The sequence below is a fragment of the Gavia stellata genome, chromosome 3 (assembly GCF_030936135.1).
Source record: "Gavia stellata isolate bGavSte3 chromosome 3, bGavSte3.hap2, whole genome shotgun sequence".
Classification (NCBI taxonomy): domain Eukaryota; kingdom Metazoa; phylum Chordata; class Aves; order Gaviiformes; family Gaviidae; genus Gavia; species Gavia stellata.
The window spans coordinates 52,692,535-52,715,756 of record NC_082596.1 but is presented as its reverse complement, the minus strand read 5'-3'; the positions used below and the strand labels follow the sequence as shown (position 1 = coordinate 52,715,756).

The 23,222-nt window shown below is 36.0% G+C and overlaps 1 protein-coding gene across 1 annotated transcript in view; it reads left to right on the top strand.

Moving 5' to 3' along the window:
- MIB1 (MIB E3 ubiquitin protein ligase 1) overlaps nucleotides 1–23,222 on the top strand; it is an 80,878-nt gene that overhangs the window by 34,611 nt on the left and 23,045 nt on the right. Inside the window, exons 11-12 of the mRNA XM_059815731.1 lie at nucleotides 3,206–3,403; nucleotides 5,873–6,024. Coding sequence (XP_059671714.1) covers nucleotides 3,206–3,403; nucleotides 5,873–6,024 — 350 coding nt within the window. The remainder of the gene's footprint in view (nucleotides 1–3,205; nucleotides 3,404–5,872; nucleotides 6,025–23,222) is intronic.

Below are 23,222 nucleotides of genomic sequence, written 5' to 3'. Positions count from 1 at the left end.
AGAATGCACTGATATTGCAGACTTTGCTCATTTTGTGACCCACAGGAAGGATCTAAATTAAAGCCTAATAGAATGCTTAGAAGTTAATAGTGTGCCCAGTCATTGTTTGCATAACAGCAAAGTAACTTACGTGCTTGGGCATTTAACTTCATATTGTATATGATATACAAAAGTTATAATATGTTAATACTTTAATGAAGCAATGATGTAATCCTTGGAACTGAAATTATTTTTATCTTCACAGACACCATTGCTTTATAAAGGTTTTCTGCTAAATGGTAAAGATGGCTTAGATATGATACAGTACACACTTGCTGTGGTCTGATTTCTGTGAGGTAGCTTCATTTTAGAAGTAGTACTTTCGCTGCAGTATATAGCATATACTGTTACAAACTCGACTAAACTGCTTTTCATCTGTACTATGGGATCAAAGCTGCTGTGTTAATCAAGTGGTGGTCTGATACTTTCTTCTTTGGTATAAGGAAGGGTTAGAAGCATTAGAGGGGGAAGTAGAAGCAGTGCTTACACAGCTTCAAGACAGTACACGTGGTAATCGGCTAGCAGAATTGTTAAAGAGTTCACATTTGCTCAGGCTTCAGAAGTACCGTAACACTAGCATTAAAAAATATTTTCAGGGATTTTATTTGACTTTTCAAGCCTTTTTCATGTAACTTTGAGTTGTTTAAGTGAAGATGATACTCCTACTTAATTATATCACTGCATTAATTATTATAATATTAATCACAAAATGAGCAAAGTCTGCAATATCAGTACATTCTGTCTCAGTAAACGAGGCAAAAAACAATTCAAAATGCACATATCACATATTTTCTGATATCAGATAATTTTCTCATAAACAGTAATTCTAAAAAACCTAAATGATTAGATTAATGACTATATGTTTCAGGCTTTAAAAAATGTCAGCTCTCTATAAATTAGCGATGTGAAGATGCAGCAGAGCCATCCCATTATGCAGAGAGCAAAAATTTATTCCGTTTACTTCACTGTTGTGGTCTGTGGCATGGAAGCAATGGATAAAACCCCTTACTTCGCCTGCTTTATAGCTAAGTTGGATATATTTACACTTACAGTCACTGCTGCAGAGTATATACATTCATGATGACGTTTTCTGGGGATGCCCTCATATTGTTGTCTCCTCTTGTGCTTATGTCTCTGACAGCTTAATGTAAAGTACAAGTGGCCTCTGTTTAGTCAGAAAACAATTTGTTACTGACAGAGCTCAAAAAGCCTGATGTAGGTATTACATAGTAAAAATATATAGCCTTCTATTCTGCGGAAATTAATGGCTATCAGTTACTATATTGACAGTACTGACAACATAATATTGTTGGCATGTATGGAAATAGAGTGCTTTTAATATTTAGATTTATATCTAAATATAAGTCTTAGGACAGATGCTTAATTAGTTGCTAGCTTTTCCTAGGTGTATTAATAGGCTATTGTGTAGAAACTACATGGTGGGATTTAGCTCCTGAAATTATTTGTTTTGATGCTGAGCTAAAGAAAAGGTACGTGCTTTCTTAGACCTCTACTCATTAAAGTAGGAATTCTATACGTTAAGATTTTATAAAATCAGGGGTTTACATCTGAAAATTGAAATATGTTAAAACTGGAAAATACTTAATATGGGGGATTCATCAGTAAGTATCTCAGTGTATTTATCAGACTGCAAATATGAAAAGAGAAATTACCACATACCTGTGAAACAAAGGGCTCTGTAAATATAAATGTTGTAACAGTTTAACACTACTGTCATGCTCTTGATAAGTTTCACCTCATAATGATCTTTATAACCAGATGAGAAGTACAGAGAAGTTCCCCTTTCTGATTCTTTCCCCTCTCAAATGGGCAAGCTTTGGCTTCTTTTGACTGTTTGTTTATGTTAGGTGAGCCTGAGAAGGAATCCAGCTATCTTAGAAGACAATTTTGTAGCATGAGTTGATTTGGAAGGCATAAAAATACCTTGTTTTCAAAAGCTATTGAAGCTGCTGTTTAGTGCCCTGACCGTCTTGAAAACATTATTGATATTTCCAAAAAGATATATTTGATAATTAGCAGATGAGTCTCCTTCCATCATTTTTTTTAAATGCTGTAACTAGTCTCAATATCTTGTAATTTTACAAATACAATTTATGCTAGAACTATTAGTTTTTGCCTTAATGTAAAATATATTAGAAATGTGTTACACATAATAAAAATAACTTTTGAGGAGAAGCATTGATAAGAGAAACTAAGCTTACCCGAGAGAGGCATCCAGTTCGTGATTTTTATCTCCTTACAATTTTCAGTATTTCCCTATTGTCAAAATTAAATCCTACAAATATATAGTAATATTTCACTGTGCACAAAAATTTAGTTAGAAACTAGCTTATGGAAGTTGTTATTTCATTGAAACCTATTATATACCTTCCATCTTACTTTTAGCTTTTGTATACTGTCATTAATGTTGAAATCACTTGATTAATATTTAAAAATGTTTCGTGTAGTACAGTCCACTCTTACGGATGTTAAAATAACCCAAACTAACAAATTTATTATTTTCATCCCTTGATTCTCAATTTGGATGAAACTGAAACAAACTGAATTTAATCAAAGTTCTAATGCTGTGAATCATCATCATAGAATCACAACTTAACTAATTTCAGTATCAATCCTAAATTTCCTTTGGAAAAGGTTTATTAACTGAAAATTAAGATGCATATAATAAACCTTAATAAATATTAGCTTATTTGTATGAACAAGGCAATTCTCTTGTCTTACACCATGATTTGGAATCTGTAACACTTCCTGGGTAACAGGAAGGGTTACCCTTGGTTACTGAGTATAACTTTTTTGGGAGCTTGGGGGCTGGATTTTGTTTGTGGCTTGTTTTTGGGTTTTTTGATGATGGTTGTTTTGTAGTAGAAACCCAAATGAATCCATTCAAGTTTCTGATGAACACGTCACACAAAGATTCAGGGCAACAGTTGTATATGCTATAAAATATGTATGTTTATATACGAACAGACTCTTTATCCTCTATTGCTGTGGTTTGAGCAATTATTTTGATTAAGTATTTTAATGGTATCATGGTTGTCTAATTTTTCTTTAAAGAAATCAAATATGCACAATTGTTCAGTTTAATCTTGTTTAAATGCAAAGGAAATGTGGAATATACTGGATCAAATTAATGTTTCTACTTTAGGACAAAGATGGAGACAGGGCTGTCCATCATGCAGCCTTCGGTGATGAGGGTGCTGTGATAGAGGTTTTGCACCGAGGCAGTGCAGATTTGAATGCTCGCAACAAACGCAGGCAGACTCCACTTCATATTGCTGTCAACAAAGGTCATCTGCAAGTTGTGAAGACTTTACTGGACTTTGGCTGTCATCCTAGTCTCCAGGTAAAGTAAATATTAATATAGATTCACTTTTTAGCTACTGAATTTTATGATTTGCTGTATGTAGCTGCTGTGTGTAGGTGATAGAATTATGGAAAATAGGATTGAAAGGAAACAGACCTTGTCAAGTTATCTGTCCCAGCCTCTACCCCAACATGTGATCAGCTGTGATAAAAATGCTATTAAATCGTTTGTTTTCTTGACAGCTGGATAGGCACCTGATTTATTCTAGCTGGTTGATGTTCGTTAACTGGTATTTTCACAGACTGTAGTTATCTGTAATTGTTAACTTTCTCTCCAGATTAATTCCTCCTCTATTGAATCCACAGCTGTTTGCTCCTTCTGCAAGCTACAGCTTTGCATTTTTTGGCTGATGATACTGTGGAATGTTCTGTTAAATGAAACCTTTTTTTTCAGTATTGACCTATCATTGATAGAACTATTTAGCCAGATCCTCTTATAAATGTTCAGCCTTATATCTAAAAAGCCCTCATGCATAGGGCCTCAAGTACCATGATTTCACAGGGAGTTTTATCTATGATGTATGTTGAGAAGGTGGAGTAGAAACATTCTGTCAAATAAGCAGGCATCCACATTCTGCATGAGCTGAATGCAACTGCATGCATTGCATTAGTAAAACAAATCAGAATGGGTAAGTTTGAAGAGGTTTGCAACAGAAAGAAAAAGCTGTAATGTCTTAGGCAAATCAAGATATGTGGTAATAACACATTTTCCTCCTTATTTTGCCATGTCAATAATCAGTGATTATTTTTTTTAAGCTCTATATCCACATAAAAAAAGATAAGCAAATTTCCTTGAAATTAGTGAATATAGTGATTGTTTATTTATCTGCTTCCACCTAGCTTTATAGGTGTCTTGTTCTTGCTGAGTTTGAGCTGTTAGCCAGCTAACATCCATCCAGACCCTGTTTAGTATTTGCTGAACAGTAGATATAATAAGGAGTCTGATGTGTTGAGCCCAATAAAGGGTGATTGTGTATCATATAATGACGTGTGATATATGGGTAACCAAAGTGGATGTGTCTAACTTTATAGAAGTCTGTTTGGATTGAAAAATTCAGTAGAATGGTGCTATGAAACTCCATCTGGAAAACATTGTCATTGAAAATAATGAACTTTCAGATCCTGCATGTGTGCTGAGGAACTCCGATGGGCAAATGTGAGTAGGTGATTGATTTGGTGAATGAGTGCACAAGGGAGTCAGACTGAGGCATGACTGGAATTTAACTGGCCAGCACTCTATCACTCAAGCCAATTCACTGTGTAAACATAAATGTGTGTTAGTCTGTAAACAGGAGATTCAGGAAATAGGATCAATTAAACCAAATAAAAGCTACATAATTTAGTTTTGGCAAATTGGTTCACACTGGTTCAAGTGTTTCCATTTTCTGGCACTTTTTTTTTGGCAGTTTTTGATTCTCACTGTAAAGATTGTACAGATTTGTTTTCATATTAGTGTATTGCTGAAATGTTCCGTTCCAGTGTTAAGTCAGTTTGCAGTTGAGTCAGCATCAGTGACAAAAGACTTATATGGTGTTAGAATTTTACTGGAAGCATAAATCTAAAGAGTTTGCCTATATAGCAGCAAATAAGCTTAAATGGATATGTTTTCTCACTGTTAGTCTAGGGCATTCCTTTTCAATCCAACCATTTGGGTCCTCGAATAAGTAATGTACAAAATGCTTCTAGAAATAAAAAGTATTTTTCCCTTATTTGGGATATTTGAAAAATAAAATGTCAAGCTAAAAATATAAATTCTTTGCTTCTTCAATTATGCATTGAAATATTTTCATGTACCTTGTGTAATGTAATCTGATATTAGCCATGACAAGTTTAAAAGCTTAATATTGCTTATGACATTAGCCTTTGCTTCATGGAAAATGATCTGCTTTAGTTAAAACAACAGATGTGCCTAAGTTTATTACTTGGACTGCATTTTATTTTGATTTGCTTATGCTTTTATTTCATACTGTCTTTTTGGTATTGTCTTTTACGTGGTTAATTGCTGGCTCAATCTTAGCATTTGTTACTCAAAATTCTCTGCCTCCTTCTGCCTGACTAGCCTCCTCTCCGTTGCATTAGATTTTTGTTACTGTCCTTCTATTGTAACTTGGGCATCGACTCCATCTGGATATGAGGCATAGAGAAGTTGATGTCTACACCAGTGTCTTCAGTACTCTCATACGCAAGGCATACTTGAGCTCTGGGTTTGAGTTCTGGTAGTAGTGTAATTGTAGAATATTGGAGCCCTGGGTAGCATTACCCACTGAAGCATTTGTGAAACCAGAGCAAGATCAGAAGCAGCTTGCTCTGAACTCTGCAGTATAGCAACACTGGAAGGTCTGAAGAGCTGTTTTGTGTTTGTCTAGTCAGTTTTCCTAGTGATATTTAAGCACCTTTTTTCTTTAATGTGGATGCATGCAAAATTGATGTAAGCTGTTTCTGGTTTTAGGATTCTGAAGGTGACACTCCGCTTCATGACGCTATAAGTAAAAAGCGTGATGACATCCTTGCTGTGTTGTTAGAAGCTGGAGCAGATGTTACTATCACCAACAACAATGGGTTTAATGCTCTTCACCACGCTGCACTAAGAGGAAACCCTAGGTAAAGATTTGTTCTTAAAGATTATTTTATCATTTGTAAAAGGAAAACAAGTGCATGGGAGGGTAGAATTCTGGTACTCTTTCAAAAAGATCCTTAAACATGCATGTAATTGTATTTCTTAAATTTTAATATTGCTTAGATAAGCATCTTTCTGATACTTGAGAAGCCGTTATTAGAATGAAGCTACTAGTCTGCTCAGGTTAATGCTGTATTCAGGTAACTCCAAATCCCTGGGAAATATACAGTGGCTGTATGATAATACAGTGCCAATAAATGTTTTGATAAGTAAGTTATTAAGTAAGATCTTAAGACAGGATTTGTAAAAATGTTTCCCTTCTCAGATATTGGAATTGGAAAGGGATTTTTAAGAAATATGTATTTGTGAATAATTATTAAAGATACCATGCAGTTATAAAGTGATCTTAGGATTGTTGTATTAAATTGTATTTGTTAGTATAAGAACATTTAATTTTGTTTTCTTAAAAGTATGTATAGAAGGAATTTCTTATTTCAGCTTTTATATAGCAGCTTATCTGAAAAAGTTAGTTTTAAGGCATAATTTGTTTTGTGCTAGCTGCATACTATACATCTACATTCAGTCTTCAGTTAAGATAGCTTTCAAAAACTATTGCATATAGAACTTCATGGGAAACTTGCTGCATTGCTGGTTGCTTATATTGTGGATAAATGTATTCTTCAGAGCTGTCAGTCTAGCAAGACTTCAAAAATATGTTCATTGTGTAGTGGAGAATTTGGTATAGTTTACATGAAATAAGAAATGTATGTTTACTTGTTTAACCACTAAAATCTGCTACTTTTTAGTTGAGTGAAATTCGACAAATAAGGCTGTATATTAAAGTATGGGAATAAAATCTGTGTTAGTCTCTCAGAAAATAGCTATCCAGACTGATAGCATTTATATATGTATATGGAATGGAATCACACTTCACAAAGTAAAAGTAGTGGTTGGAAGTGTTGATAGGAACAATAAATGTGTTTACAGTTTTCTACAGTGCTTGTAAAAGGTCTATAAGAGAACATATCAAGGACAAGGGAGCTTATTTTTGGCGTTCAGGAGACAATTCTTTCAAGTCTGACTTGGTAACGTACTCACTTAATGGGAATTCTCCTTATTTACATAACAGCATTAGCCAGGAGTACTGTTTTCTGTCTCCAGTTACCTAAGTGGGGTTTTTCTTGTTAGTTTTTTGTTCTGCGATGCTTTCCCTAGTCTCTTGTGGTAGTTGGTTTGCATGATAGTGATCTCAATATGAGATGCAGGGAAAGGGTATGGAAAAAAAGCTCTTCATAGGGATGCTGAAGATTTTTCTGTGGGTGAATGTTTTAGGAGCAGCAGGCTTTTTCTTTGATGGAGGAATCCAAACTGTAGTTGAGACTGGGTCAGTTTGATGATTGGTAGAATGTGAGGCATAGTGCAATTTTTCCCAGAGTCCATTCTCCTTTACAAAAGTTTGTATTGGAAATATTTGCATATTCTTACAGTATTAGTGATTTGAACCCTGTGTAGGTTCCCCCCATACATGGGGTTTCACTTGCATCTAGAACAGTTAGATATCTAAAGCTGTTAGATAACTACTTTTTTGGTTGCAGTTATATCTGAGCACTTCTGAAGCATGTAAAAAGCGAGAATGTTGTCTCCATCACAGAGTAGCAGTTTCATTTGTTCACCGCATTAGATATTTTGCACATCAGCCTGGGAAGAAATTCATGAAAGTAAATCCCCTGGCCAATAAAATAATTATAATAGTTTGATTCATTTAGGAGTTAAGTTTTATTTTCTTTAAGACTTTAGTGATAGTTGTTCATTTCATTGTTGATTCTGTAGTTGTGGCCTGTTTCTGAATGAAACCAAAGGTTTTGTATTTGCCACTTTGTTTTTCTAATCTGATATAGAACAATAGATATTACTAATCTGTTAAATGCACTAAACACAAGCTATTTAAAACACTGTTAAAAATAACCCCCTGAACTTTAGCTTGTAGCTGGTGTAGATCACAAGCAGTACATGATATATTCTGCTTGAAACCTTACTTAAGGACCTATCTTTCCTAATCTAAGCTTTCCTGTTTCACCTAAACTGGAGTTCCTGTGGCTTCAGGCTGTGGTGCCTTGTATGGAATACAGTCCACTAAATTCCCCTCAAGGTCAAATATATAAATATATTATGTTATTTTATAGATGTTATTTTATAAAAGTTAAACATACATGCTTATATACATATATGAATATCTGCATATGTGTGTATATCTATACCTAAAAATAAAATACCTGCTATGTATGAAAGTATTGATAAAGTCCACATCCATCTTCCTTGTTAATGATAAAAAAAATAAATGCACATGTTAAGTGCGTGGATACCACAATAAAGTGAACTAGATGTCTACAGAATTTTTTACAGTTGATATCAAATAGGTATTTGGAATTAATTTCATTTTCAGTGCAAAACCTATTCTGCTTCTTGCTTGAGTTCTGACCTTTATGAACAGTAGGGAGATAGATCTCCAAGAAAAAACCTACATGAACTATGCTGAGAAGAACATTTGAAAGTCTTTCATTTTTCATATGAAAATAAATATATTCCATTTTAAACATTTGAATGTTAGATAAATATTGTAAGAAAGATAGTGATTTATGTCAAATAGCTTAGATTTTTCTCAGCACTTCATCTTCCATGACAGTTTGGCAGTGTCTTCCAGAAGTCATGGTATAGTGTGTTTTGGAGAGCATCCTATTGTTAGTGGAATATTTCTTCTTTTAATAATTTGCTTCTCTTCATACCTTGTGAATTGGTACAGAAACAGAACTTTTGTTTTTCTTGCTAATGTAAGATGTTGAAATGTAGAATGGACGTTATTCGGTTTATGCTGTAGGTAGCTTTAAACTTATGTGTGGGAGATAGAACTAAAAAATTTTAAATGAAGTGTGGGAAAGTTAAGATTTTATTTAATACATGGTTTCTTGTTCATGATTTTTAACTGATTCAGTCATGTTAAAAGTGCATTTATTTTGAACTTTTTTCAAAGTACTGTGAACCTCAAAGCTTGGCAGACTTTGCCTCTTCAGTGTTAATGAGATTTTTCAGACTGAAAAAAGGACAGTAAAATTTGAAAATACTGTACAGATTGGTTATTTTTGCCATGTTATCAACTCTTGGTTATGTTTGATCTATTCACATACCTGTGACTTCAGATTTTTGAGCTGAAGACATGACTGTGAAGTGTAGGCGTATTTTATATCCGTTGCCCCAGTTAGTTTTAGATTTGCATTGTATCTTGTGAAGAGAGCTTTATTCACGCTGCTGCTAGTGTCTTAAATAGAGGCTGTTCTTAGAGCTGACCTGACTTTGCACATGCGTACGACTAGTTCTCCAGAGCAATGAATTCTGCTGGAATTTAAAACAAAAAATTAAAATATTGGGGTTAGATGCAGATTTCACATTCCTGTCCAGTAGCAAGAAGTTTGTCATCTTGATGTTCATAGACTGTGGTTTAAAATGGAATATACTTTTTCCCCATGGTTGTCTTATTTAGTAGATTTCTGCTTGTTTTTAGACTTGCAGATAGTTTGAACTGGTTGGCAGTGGAATTTTTAACTGGTTTTAGTGATGTAATTTGAGAGGTGGGGTTTCTCACCTGTACTTAGTGTTCATGAGTGTCTTGGACTTTTGTGTTGTATTGTCAGGGAGGTCCTCACAGAGACAAGTTGTGACGTAATCAAAGAGTTGTACAATTATTTTCTAAAGCAGTAAAAGGGACTTTTTGCATTTATATTTGCAGTTCTGACAGTAAGTGTAGGTTGAAGCTTGGTTGAAGCTGAGTGCAAAAAAAGCATGCTCCTAAAACCTCTTATTAAAGTATTATGTCGGAAAATGCTTTGAAAGCAGACTTTTGTTCAGGTTGATTTGGAGAAAGAATATAATCTCCATGAGGAGACCTATAATTAGATGGCAGATTAGCCTGTAGCTGTTGAGGTCAGTGACAAATTCATTATCTTTAAATAGTAAATAATAAGCCCAGCATGTGCAAGATGGCAGCCAGACTTCCTACCCTGTGGAGTTTCCTGCCTTGTGCAATTAAAAAAAAAAAAAGGGGTGGGGGTGTAGGCATGGGAAACGAGGTGCCCGGAAAGCAGACTTTCCCTCCATTGCCAATATTGTTCATGATGGCTTCCTTTTGATCGGGTTTTTTGGTCAGTTCTGTTACAAAGGGCAACAGACTTGAGGAAAAATACAAGAGACATGAATCATTGGAAAATGTGTTTATTTCACTGTTTACTCATCTTCTTTATAAAGGTTATAAGAGATCAGTTTTCACTGAACATGGACAGACTATTAAACACCAGTAGCTGTTTATTTACAGATAAAACCTTGAAATTTTGGAATATAGAATTTACTACATTTCTTGTTACCTTCTATCTTCAAACTGCCTAGAATAATTGAACTCAACTGCAGAGAGGACTGCATAATTACTCTGTGCAGACTTAGTGTCCAGTTTTAAAAATATGAGAAATCTTGTAGTGATCAATGCATAGCTACAGCTGGTTGAAGGGGACCAAATCCATTGAAGAGGTGATTTGGTTCCATTTTACCAGCTTTAGCAAAGCATTGGAGTGCAGGAAGGTTATAATTCAGTAACACTTTAAGTACATGAACAGTTCACAAAGAATATGTGGCTTTCTTCTGTGTTACACATTTTGTTTCTAGTCCAATGCAAATTTAAATTTCTTCACTAATTTGGAGACAGCAAAATGGAAAGATGTGTATCAGAAAGGCCTGTACAGTATCCAGGTTTGTTCCTTCCTTGAGTATTTCCTTGTGGCTCTTTGAATGAGTCTCAAATCAAATTATAGTTACAGTTTTAACTTTTTTATGTCTGCAATAATGAAATTCTAGAGTAGGGATCAGAAAATGTAGTCTTAGAATTTCCACTCATGTAAAGCTCCCTTGCCTCTTTATGTTAAACTTTACTGGGAAGAAGGTTTCTGTTCCTCCCCATCCTCCCCCCCATTCATTTTCTGGCAGGTTCCCTTTTGCAGCTGCTTTAATGCTGTAGTTGGTTAGCACAAGTATAAATGTCAAGTGCTTTCAATTCCATTACTATATCTCTGGTTAGTATTAACTTTTAGGAATGATTATATAATAGAGCAGAATAGATTTTTTTTTTTTTACTCTGATTGTATATGTAAAAAGGTTTAATGCCAGAAAAATACAGTTTCTAAAGAATTATCTGGGGTTGCATCTGGTTTCTTCTAAATTAAGGTCCTTGATACGTTTGTGCATGCTCACGTAGCTCTTTTATGTTGTATGCTGAATTCTTTTTGAGCTTTGACTGCAGCGGGAAGTAGGGGGGCAACCTTGGTTCAAGCCATTCACTAGTGATGAGTATGTCAAGTATAGTCTACATCTGTTGCATAGTCTGATACTGGGTGAGAAGATTTATGTAAATATATTCCCAACCCCATGTATCCTAATAGAAACATAGCAGGTGTGTCACTTGGACTAAAGCATTAAAGATAGCTATAAAATTAGTTTCTATTTTTACCAGTTATACAGGAACTGTTTTACAGATACAGCTGCTCAAGTGCGCTTTTGGATGGCAATACAGTTTCATGTACTGGCCATATCGGGACAAAAAACGGCTGTGGAAAAAAAGCTGTGTAGCATTTGATAATGTCAGCATCTGTTATCCCTGTCAGTCACACAGTTGAAATGTTTGAGTTACAACTGTGTCAGCAGATGCCCAAAGTTCAACGTGTGCTCAGTTAAAATTGAACAGCTGATCTAAGTGATGGATGTGACATTTTAGAGTGACTGAATATGTATTCTTAGAGATATGCTAACATGAACTAGCAGGAAGCAATGTCAACATATAATTTTAACTTTTGTAACACTCTGAACTGTCATTTTGTTTCAGAATAGCATTGCAATGTTATACAAAGGAGACAAGAAAGAAATGAATTGTTACCAAAAACCTTTCAAAACAAATTTAAGCTGTTAAAAAGTTGGTCTGATTATATAGTGGAAGCCAAATCAATTGGTGGCAGGAACTCTTCAGGAACAGAACTAAATGGTTAGCAATTAAGCCCTGTGTAATACCAAATTGCTTCTGTGAGCATGATCAAGTTCAGTAGCATTGCTCCATTTAGAAAAGCTACTACCATTTGGTTTGTTTCCCACTGAAAAACAGGTTTTAATTTAGATGTTAAGGTACTGCAGTCTTCATGCCAAAGTATCTTCTCATAAGATAAATAGCTTTAAAACAAACAGCAATATTTTACTTAAGAAAATGGTTCTAATAGGATAATGTTTCTTCTTGTATATATGTTATTTTGTAGTTTCAGGTAATAAAAATAGCAGACTATGTATAGTATTAGGTATTTGAGAATTGTGTGAGTATTTAAAAATAAGATTCTCCATCTAAAAATGGTGCATTGCCTTTTTTTTTCTCCCAGACATTTTAGTAAGCACAGGGGTAGAGTTAGAATCTTTAATTTGGGCCAATTGTGTCTACTTATCATGGATGTATCCTGTTTAACTGCTTTTAGAAGGCTGCTGTCATGAATAGGAATGGCTAGATTGATGAGCCAGGAGGTCTTTCCTCATATTTTTCCTTATTCCTGAATTTGATGTTGAGTGTCCTTACTTAGGGATGGTATGCACTGGTATAGTTTAATTAATATTGCTTTCAGAACTTGAAACTGTTGCAGGACTGTTTCTTGTGTAGTTCTCAATTTCCTGGATGCTACAAAGTCATATTTTCATGGCCAATTTTCTTAAATTTGAATTTAAAACAAATTCAGCTTATTTGAAAATAGTATTTAAGATAACTTACCTTCTAGGTTGTAGTTGTCACTTGTGTTTTCGTTTAGGAATCTGTCAATAGCTTTAACCCGCTGACTAGCAACTGTGGCCTAGAAATCTCTGTATTGTCACTTTCTGTGCATAAACCTGACACTGCACTTTGTATCGAAGAGCTCAGTGAGCATAAGAAGTGCTGATTAGGAGAAAATTCTAACTTAAGTCTCACATATTAAATTGCAGAAGTTATCATACTCAATTATTTTGGCTATCCTTTTCTTTACATCACAGTCTTAATTTCTTAGCTGTTTCTACTTGTGTCCTAGTTGCAACGTGTAGGTTAAATACTCTATGGTAGATGTAAATTTAAATACTACCATCTGAAGTACACAGAACTGGCTGTGATTAATAAAATAATGGTTTGTTTTTAATGAGATATGTTTTGATAATCAGGCTTTTAAGATTAGTTTAGGATCTATTAAGTGAGGAGTACTGGCGATGATGAATTTTGCAGCTATGCTGCAATCTTAATCAATGCATTTCAAGGGTTCATTTCCAGCCTTGTTTTGAATTCTTTGTTTACAACTAATTTTCTGCTTATCAGCTGTGAACAGTTCTTTCTACCCACTTTTACAGTCACTTAATTTAATGTTATGTGATTTGTTACTAACAAGTACGGGTTATTTTGGCAATACCAGCTGACCCTTAGCAAGTTAATTTGTCACATGAATGTCATTCAAACAAGAGGGAAACCTGTTTCTTCCAACAGCTGTTTAGTTTCCTCTTACTGGTTGTTCTGTGCCTGCCAAAAATACATACTTCTTTACATTCCATAGCATTGTATGTTCATATGGGTACATAAAGAAGTATGTACTCTGAGCAGGTACACATAGAGTTGCTCAACTACCTGTCAGATGAACCTGAAAAGTATTTTGCTGCTTTCCGTTGCTGTCATTAGGTAAAACTCAGGCTGACAATTCTTTGGAAGAGCAATGTTATGATTAACTGATGTTAGAAAATAAACTTACTATTCTAACTGAACTTTGCAATACAATTTACCTGCACAGTGGCTTAAAGCCAGTTATAGTTCACTGTTCTGGGATGGCATGGACATTAGAAGTGCTTTTCCAGATTTTTGCAGCCTCTTGCTGTTCGTTCTGAGTGACCACGTTTGACTGGAGAGTTGAATCGCTGGTAGCTTTGCAATGTGTTTTCTTGGAATTTGTAGTTGTATTCCACTGTAAAAACTTCAGCTTCCTCCCAGGTCTTCTAGCAGATTTCCATGCTGGTGTACAGTTTGCATCTAGTGTCCTGAAGGGAAGTATAGACTCGTCTAATATGGCAGTTACAAACTTATTTTCCTACCCTCCCCAGTCTCACTTCCATGCTTTTTGCATCCCGTCCGGTATTCTACAAACTCTTTGCAGGTTTATACTTATTTCTGCTGTAGTTCAGAGTGGTTTAAAAAAAAAACAAACAAACTAACTAACAACAGCATATGCCACTGGTGACCTGCTTTTCATAAAGATGATGACATTGAATTAAGAAAACAACCTCTAACTGCTGTGACAGGATTTGGATTGTTAGGCCGAAGGTCACATGTGAAAGCTAATACCTATTCAACACTTCTGCAAGCAGCTTTTCTCATGTTTTTAAAATTGGCACTCACCTGCTTCAGTCAAAATGTTGTCCACACTTGAAATATTTGACAACTAAAAAAAAAAAAAACCTCAGAGAAACAAATGCCAAGTTTAACCCTGTTTCGTCAGACTCTGTGCACCTTGGTTTGGAGTGCTAGTTAAATATTTGACATACAGTATGGGTCTGACTTCTAAGGGGCTGTCAGATATAGCTTATGGATGGATGCTTAATTTGTATTTCAGGAGCTGATTGGGCTTACAGTGAAGAGTAAGCTTTGCTTTTACAGGTAAATTTAAAATAAGCTTAAATATTAGTAAATGTAATAGTCGTAAGGAAAGCTGAGAGCAGAGGAAGTAAGAATTTCTGCAGCTCATGGCAAAAACCTAGTGCAGCTGATAGAGAGCAAATCAGACTGTAGCAGTAGCTAGCACAGTACTACAAGGAGAAACAGCAATGCAGCATTAGAATCACAGCAGTCACATTCTAGTTTTTAAGTAGGTTGTTTTCATGTACATCTGAGATAAAGCACCTTGAAAATTTTGCTTAGACCTACTTGAGAACTCAGCATTCCACTACCACACTGTTTATTAGATTTTATTTTAAAAGTTGGTAATTTTTTTTTTAGTTGTGCATAGGAAGATAGGAATATATTTCACTGAAATGAACAATCAGTTAATGGCATTGCAATTTTAGAGTTTATCTTCTTTAAAAAGAATTCTGCCTACCAAGCAAGTTGGGTTTGGTTTTTTTGCTATGAAATTTGCACTAATGTTGTTTTCTTTCAACCTGCTCTTTACACTACAAATGCTTGGTACTTTAGCACACTCAAAATTAAGCTGTTCCCAGAGTAGAGGGATTAATATAACAATAAAAAAAACATTCTAGTAAATAAGTTATACATGCAGAAAGTCATAGGCATCCTTTAAACGTGCAGAATAATGCAGGTCTCCTGATGTTCTATTACCTGTAAGCTTAGTATCATGCAGCATTTGCAGTTGGAAGAGAGGTAATGACCTAGAGACACATCAGCAGCAGCCATCTCATCCTGAGTGCTCTCTCACTCTATTCGCTGAATCAGCTCTTCATTACATGGGAGGGGGAGACAAGGGGGGGCGAATGTCGGTGCATACAGTACTTCACCACCTTAAATAGATAAAACTTAAAAAAAAAAAAAGCATAAAGACCGGTGCCTAATTGGCACCTGCTGCCTTTCTTGGAATGCTAAAATATGGATGATGTTGTATAGAAATTATACCTTATGTCTGCTGGACTGAGAGTTAAGACTCCAAGGATAGATGCTAGGAAGCCAAGGGAAGGTGAACTTAGCCCACTGTCAGATGGAAATAATCACAGGCGGAAAAAAAAAAACCCAACAAAAAAACAAACTGAGCCCCCAAAAGTTGGACTCGCTTCCAAAAAAAAAAAGGCACCAAAAAAAAGCGTGATCGTCTCCCCCCTCCCCCGGCAAATATTGGTTTCTTCTAGTTCCTTAGATATTGCACTGCATCTTTTCTTGCTTGAGGTTGTGTTTCCAGGCTTAACTGTAGGCAGGTCTGTGTTGAAGCTACTTTCCATCTTCAGAGGTCAAGTCTGCTTGCGAGGTCAGGGCTCCCGCACACACACTACAGAAGACAGTAACCGTATTTCCCACTCAGAGGGCACGAGCAAAACTGTTACGGCTTTATAGGCAGCTAAGCATTTGAAACATGCACTCCCAGGCAAACAGGCTCTCTTGTGCCTCTCTCTTCCCTGACCATATTTAGTCAACCATTGCAAAAAATAGTCTCTCAGCTGTCGATTGTCGATCCGGTGGTGGAGGGAGCCTCTATCCGGCTCTCTGCCTATTGATTGTGCAGCCTGCACTTCCACCACTGCTGAGCCATTTGTCCCCAGGTTTTTTTAGCACTGCCAAATAAAGCGCTCTCTCATGTTTCCAGTTAGATTTCCCAGGTTTTCACCGAGCTTGCGCTGCTACTAGTAAACCCTGATGAGGTTGTCACTATACTTAGAAACGTTGCGGGGGGGAGGAGGGAGAGAGGGGGGAAGAAAAAAAAAAAAGGCAGCCCTGCTAGTAGCAAGGCAAGGACTTCATGCAGATATAGAGCAACAAATATCCTGTGCTGCCATGGCCGGTTGTGTAACCTGGTTTCTTGATCAGTAAAAAATGCCATGAGTAACAATGTGCCGTTTAACCTGAGGTCTAAGCAGCCTTGTGTACATCTAGTTTTAAGTTTTCAACTGCACATCATACTGTTCATAAATAAGAAGTTGGTGCCGATTTGTTGCTGCACTTTTCCGTATTCAAATCAAGTTAAAATTATTTGAAAAACGTTCAGTTAGTAAATTCATATAATTCCATACTATTATGTTTAATAATTCCATATAATTTTGTTTATAATGCTTAGCCATAAAATTACTTTTAAAAAAATAAATGCATGTGTAAATTAGGTGCTGCTGCTCTTTGAAAAAACTCAAATATTTTAGAAGAAAAGAATAAAAATCAAGTGAACAGCTCAGTCCATTAATCTTTCATGTGTACAAAATTGGCCTGTAACAAGACCAATAACTACAGATTCAAAACATGAAAAGGGGGATTTTTCATATTCATAGGGAGTATATGCAATGTTTTCTTCAGAAAAGAATAAAGTAAGTGAAATTTAGCCATTTAAATACAACAGTCAGGAACCCAAATACTTCAAGACTTTCTCTATAATTTTCAGTCAATATTCTTTATGTTGCTCAGGAGCAAGAAGAATGAAAAAGCTGAAAATTTCTCAATCTAAAATTGAAATTATTTAATAAAAATGTCAATGAATATTGATGTAATTAGTAGTTACTAATATATTAAAGATCAGTACTGTAGGGTAGAGAGTGAATTGCAAAGTCCTGAACGGACCGCTGTCTTGGATTTATACTTTCCTTGCTTCCTCTTTTTGTGTTCACTTTGTCCTGTGCTTGGTAGCTGCTTACCCTGTAACTTCTTTTGTAATGTAACTTTCTGGTAAAACTCACATTTTTTCATTTCTCTTTCTTCAATTTCATAATCATACAATGAAGAAAAAATTGTTGTGTGAGATCTAGGCTAATACAGAATAAGTTTTTGTGAATTCCGTGTAAATTTGTATACCTCATTGTTTCTTTAGTTTCATATATATTGAAATCAATTTATCAAATACGAAGAGATACTTGAAAATACTGACAGACAAAAGGAAGGAAACAGCCTGCCTGCTTAAACTTATGCTAACTGAGCCATCAGTCAGATATGAAATATTAAACTCTAATTTCATGATACAGAGTGCTCAGTAATATCAGTCTAAGGTATTAATCTGTTCTTTGTTATTTGTTCCTGAAGGATACTTTCTTCTTCGTTCTTCCAGTGTAACTGCCTGTGCTGCACAGCGAGTGTGGCGTGAACCAGATCAGGGAACTGATTTGGCTTGAAGTTGTGTGCTGACGTGCACTTAAGATCATATCGTTGCCAAAAATAGCACTGTCCTGCTCCTGTGTTGCTTCTTGCACTATGTTGATACAAATATTTCTTTGGCTTCACTGTGAGCAGGCTCAGAGTACTATTCTGTGTGAGAAACAATCCAACAAAAAGGGGTGACTTTTTAGATGCTGAGTTGGGACCACTTTTTTGGGTGCTTTTCTTGAGCAGAGGTGGTAGTCAGAGGACAAGAATGGGATTAGTAAAAAGTAGTCTTGCTTCTATTGTATTGTAAATGCATGTCAGACTACATAGCCTTAAAAGAAAACTTTGCAATGGAAACTGTCTTTAAATCTGATCTGTTCCTTCAACTGCTTGAGGATGTAACAGGAAACAGATGAACAGGTTTAGCTGAGCCAGGGGTGGGAATAAGTGGAGAAGAGGGTGTGTGTGTTGAGGGAGAATATGTCAAGCCAGGATTGCTGTAAAATACCTTATATTATGAAACCATGTCACACTGAGACAGTGGAAAGCTGACCTCAGGGAGGAGAATGTCAGGGGAGTGGAGAAACTTGTAGCAGAAAGTGCACTAAATCATTACAACCCCATGAGATATGATTCCTGATAAGTTTATGCTGATCTAAGCTTTTGCTTCTGGAAAGGGTAGTCTGCCCTCCCTGCAACTCTAGCTTCATCATTTCCTTATTCCTGTTGCTTCTAGTGATCGTGAAGTCACAGGGTAAATTGGATTATCTCATCGATCTGTCTGAAAGCAAACTTGCCAAATCAAGAGTCTGGCAGGTTGCTTCACTCACTTGACAGTGATGTGTCTGTAGAGCCAACATAATGCAGGAATTGAAGTGCAGGGAGGAGTGGGATTGTGTCTTTAAGTAGCAATTTAAGTTAAATGTGCTTATGCTGATTGTGAAGTAGCCTCTCTATTTTTTTTTTATGCCTAAGTATCTGTTCTTTTGAAAAACCAAACCAACTCCAAAAGGCCAAACAAACAAAACCACCCCACCACCATCCCACAAACACCCAACCTTCCCTGTTTAAATCATTCTGCAGTCAAATTGCACTTGGTAGCAGAGAATCTCCTGTAGTTTTTCTTTATATATAATTTTTAAACAGAGTGGAAGGATGCCTGTGCAGTTAAGAATGCTAAATCTGGAATCTTTTTTATACAATGAGGTGCTAGTTTCATCTTGCTTACAATACTTTTATTTTGTAGATTTTTTCAAATAAATCCATTATTGTATGCGGCATTCTCATGTAATGCTGATGAGCATCTGTAAAAATTCTGTGAGTGAAATACTGCATAAGGAAGAGATTTTATATGTAGGTTGATAATAAATAATATACCTTATGTTAAAACTTTTGGTCATAACAATGATATTTTTTTAATGTCTAATGTTGGTAACTGGTGTTGAAACAACTGGTTTATGTGGCTAAACATGAATGAGTGTATTGTTCAGATCTGTGATGCATTTTATGTTGCAAATATAAAATTCATACTGTTGAACTTGCATTCTGCTATTATTTATAATTTAAATACATCATATATATGTTAAGTCATGGTTCCAGACTCTCTAAAAACCCTAATGTAAAAAAAAAAAAAAAACCCCAAACAAAAAAACCACCCCACAACAAAAACTCGTGTGGCAAGGTCAAATTAAAGGTTCATTCAGCAGCAGCATTTGCTGTTATTCTTCTACATCTCAAATTAAATGTAACACAGTATAAATGAGTGTTCCTTCTACCGAGTCACTTCTATTAGAGCCTGGACTGTCGTGTCATGGGGATGAATTATGTGAGTAATGGTGGGCTTTATAAGTCACTTTACCCCCAGTAGCTGGGCCTGGGAAAGCAACAGATACCTTGATCTCAGCCCCCTATACACACATGTGCTTTCTCATCACCTTTTTCACTGGGTAGGTGTTTAGCTCCTATGAAAGAACCACCAGTTTCCTCACCCCCTTCAAAGCTTTACAGACAAATTCCTCAATTTTCGCTGAAGTTTTTCTTTTGTTGTCCCATCTAGAAAATTTCATAACTTGCAAAAGATCATCCAACTGAAAAAGGCTGAAAATCTTTATCAACTTCCTGCTAATCTGAAAATACTGCAGACAAACAAATGCCAAAGCTTACCTGTTACAAAATTTTTTTCATTAGTAATGCTTTAGTAATAATCTTTAAATAGCATAGCTATGTTGTAATTTCAGTGTTTCAATATGAGTTTTAAGTATCTTGTCAACAATCTTTGCAGCTACTCAGTTAGCCAAGTAATCTGTAACAGTTGAATACACTGAAGATGATAGTCTGAAGAGTTTTCTTCAGCTGATTTCATGGTCACAGTTACCATTAGATTTGCTGATTTCTTCATCTTTTTCAGTACAATTACAGTGAAAGTAGCCTGTGGTCTGTTCTAATGTATACAAGATGAAAGCAAGTTTTCAGGACCACATCTGTGTTGTGGTTGTGCAAATGGAACAGTACAACTTGGTTTCTTCTTTAATACTTTGTGCGGAAAAGTGAATCAGGAATTACTGTGTAATTGGCATGCAACATTAATTCACTAATACGACTTTTTGCGATACAATGCATGCCTGTTCCAGTGAGTACTGCTCTGAATGATAGCCACTTAGCTGTCTAAACTTTGGCAGCAGCTCTAGAAAATCCTGCAACATGGAATAGCTGTAGGTAGGAAGGCTGCAGTGTGAGGGAACAGGATCTTGTGCATTGAAAGAAATTACCTCTCAGCTAATGAGAAGGAGGATGCAGCCACTGAGCATCGTAAAAGAATCTGCCATTTGTTGCATATTTATACCTTGCAGAATTTTAAGGTGCCATGTCCATAAAATCGTCTATCCTGCTGTCCAGTAATTTAGCACAGTCTGGAAGAGAGGTGTGGCCTCTACTTGCATAGGCAGAAGCAACTGGCCCCCTGATGCTTTGTTGTGAAAAGGAAGATAACAATCTATTACACATAGAAGCTGTTTTTTTCAGTAGGACCAATGCATTTTAAAAGCATCCAAAAATGTAGCAGGCATCTCATTTATATGAAATCAAGATGCCCCCAGATATTTTACAGTTGAACTTCAGATGAAAATTTTTCTGGTATTTGACAGCAAACTAAATAGGAAAAGATTTGAAAGAGGATCTGGTAATGCTAGCGCTCTTGCAAATACTAGGATGAGTGAATTTTTTTCATAGCATACAAAATGCTAAGTCTATTAATTTCTTTCTTATCTTTCAAAGATGAGAGGTGTTAAATAATAGCAACAATAATGTTTCTGAAGTATATTCACTTCTCGATGCATCTGTTAAAGTGTGTGAATGTACTTTAAATTTTATTTTATATATCTGTGGAGTTGGCAGTTTCCTTATTTCCTTACTGAAGAAAAGAATATAAAATATCATCTGAGTTGGTTAGGATAGTTCCTTGTTTAGTGACTAGAGCTACTTTGGAGACAAGCTGGCTATAATTAAAGATTTGAGTCTTGGTGCCTTCCCATAGTATTCTTCAAGTTGTAGTTGCAGTTGGAAAAAAAAAAATTTCTTGACCTTGGGTTTTTTCTTAGGTTATTGTTGCCTCACCTTGTACTGGTTGCTCATAGTGGTCATATTGCTTCTGTCAGACATAAGGAATTTTCAGGTAATTTTTGTTGTGCTTTTTTGATGATCCACAGTAGATACTCTAGAGCTTTATATGGGTTCTTTAGAAGTAGTGAGCCTGGCAGGTGAAGATAAAGAGCTTACATGACATGATACCCTGTGGGAAGCCACTGTAGAAAGTAGACTGGCTTGTTCTGCTGCTAGTGTCGTGTGCTCATGAGGCATGCTCTGTATCAGCCCAGCTTTCTGAAGAGCTGATGGTGGTGTGCCCAGGTACAGTCCAGGTATGATACAAACCACAGTGCTCCAGACTTGCTCCCTCTCTAAGGCAGCTAGAAGCAGTTCTGATGTTGCCAATCAGAGACATATTTATATCTTAGGTTTGAAAATACATAATTTCATTAGAAAATAAATTAAGTTTCTCAATGCAACTCGTATTCATTTATTTTGCCACATTTCGTAAAGCTTTGGTAACTTGTGTTTCACTATATTATATACTTCATTTTGGAAATTCCTGCATAAGTGAATCTCTCAAAGAATTAATGTTGGTGGGTTTTATTTTGGGGTTTGGTTTGGTTTTTTTTGCAAATATTCTAGTCTATTTTCCTAGCGTGTATGACAGATCTGTAGAAGGTGTTATGAATAGAAGCTGAGCAATGGTTCACCATGAGCCGTGTACAATTTGTTAAATGTTGTTGTCTTATTTTGCTGTGTTGTAAGTGATTTGGACTGTGAGGAAGTGAGAAGCTTAGTCCTGCCTGGAAAACCAAAAATCCTAAGAGGTTGAGAATGGTTTTCTATTTATTTGCTTACCTGAAGAAAGCTGTGATTATGATGGAGTCTAAAAAAAAGACTGAGATAATCCATGGACTACAAAATGCATTCGGTTCCTGGCCAAGTGCTTATGTCCACTCCGTGGATGACAATCCTCCAAAGCAGCCTGGCTGTGAACGTTCCACGTAGCAGTTGGTCATGGGTCTCCTGTGAGCCTGGGTGATCCTGCGGCCTGAAAATGCAGTTGCTTAGTTGTGGTTCCTTCAGACACTCTGAATCTGGGGAAAAAAGTGACTGTTATCCTGCAACTGCCAGGTGGTGTATTAAGTGTGAAACTGAGGATTTATGTTGCGTACTCAGTGCAGGAGCAGGAGAACATGGAGATGCTTCAGAAGTCAGGGTCTGTTAGGATAGCGTCCAGGCAGTGTGTAGGAAGTAGTGCACTTTCCTACTGGTGCAGTAGTCTGCCTCATGGACTCTTACTTCTGCTTTTCAGGAGGGCTCATTGGAGTGAGCTATCCTCAGAACCACAGCTTTTTGTTTGTTTGTTTTATAGGAAACTTGCTGGCTTACTCTAAAAGAGAATTTAGGAGTGAATAGCACTTATGTGGTGTGGATGTAACAGATTATTGGAATGAATTAGGAGCTCAGTTATTACTTGACAGTGCAGTCATCCTACTGCTATCTGTTGAGAATATTTTAAAGTAAAAACTGAGAGACTGATTTTATGAGGATATTTCTGAAGCTTATTGAGATCCCATGTTTTCAATATCAGGTGGCTAATGAAGAACTGTTTAATTCAGTTATAGTATCTGCCTTGCAAGGCATTCTGTGTGACTGAGTGGTTCCACTTGCATTAGCTAGTATTACTTGGATTTTTAAAGTTTGAATTTTGTGAAGAAGCTCTGTTTCTCTTGTAAATAT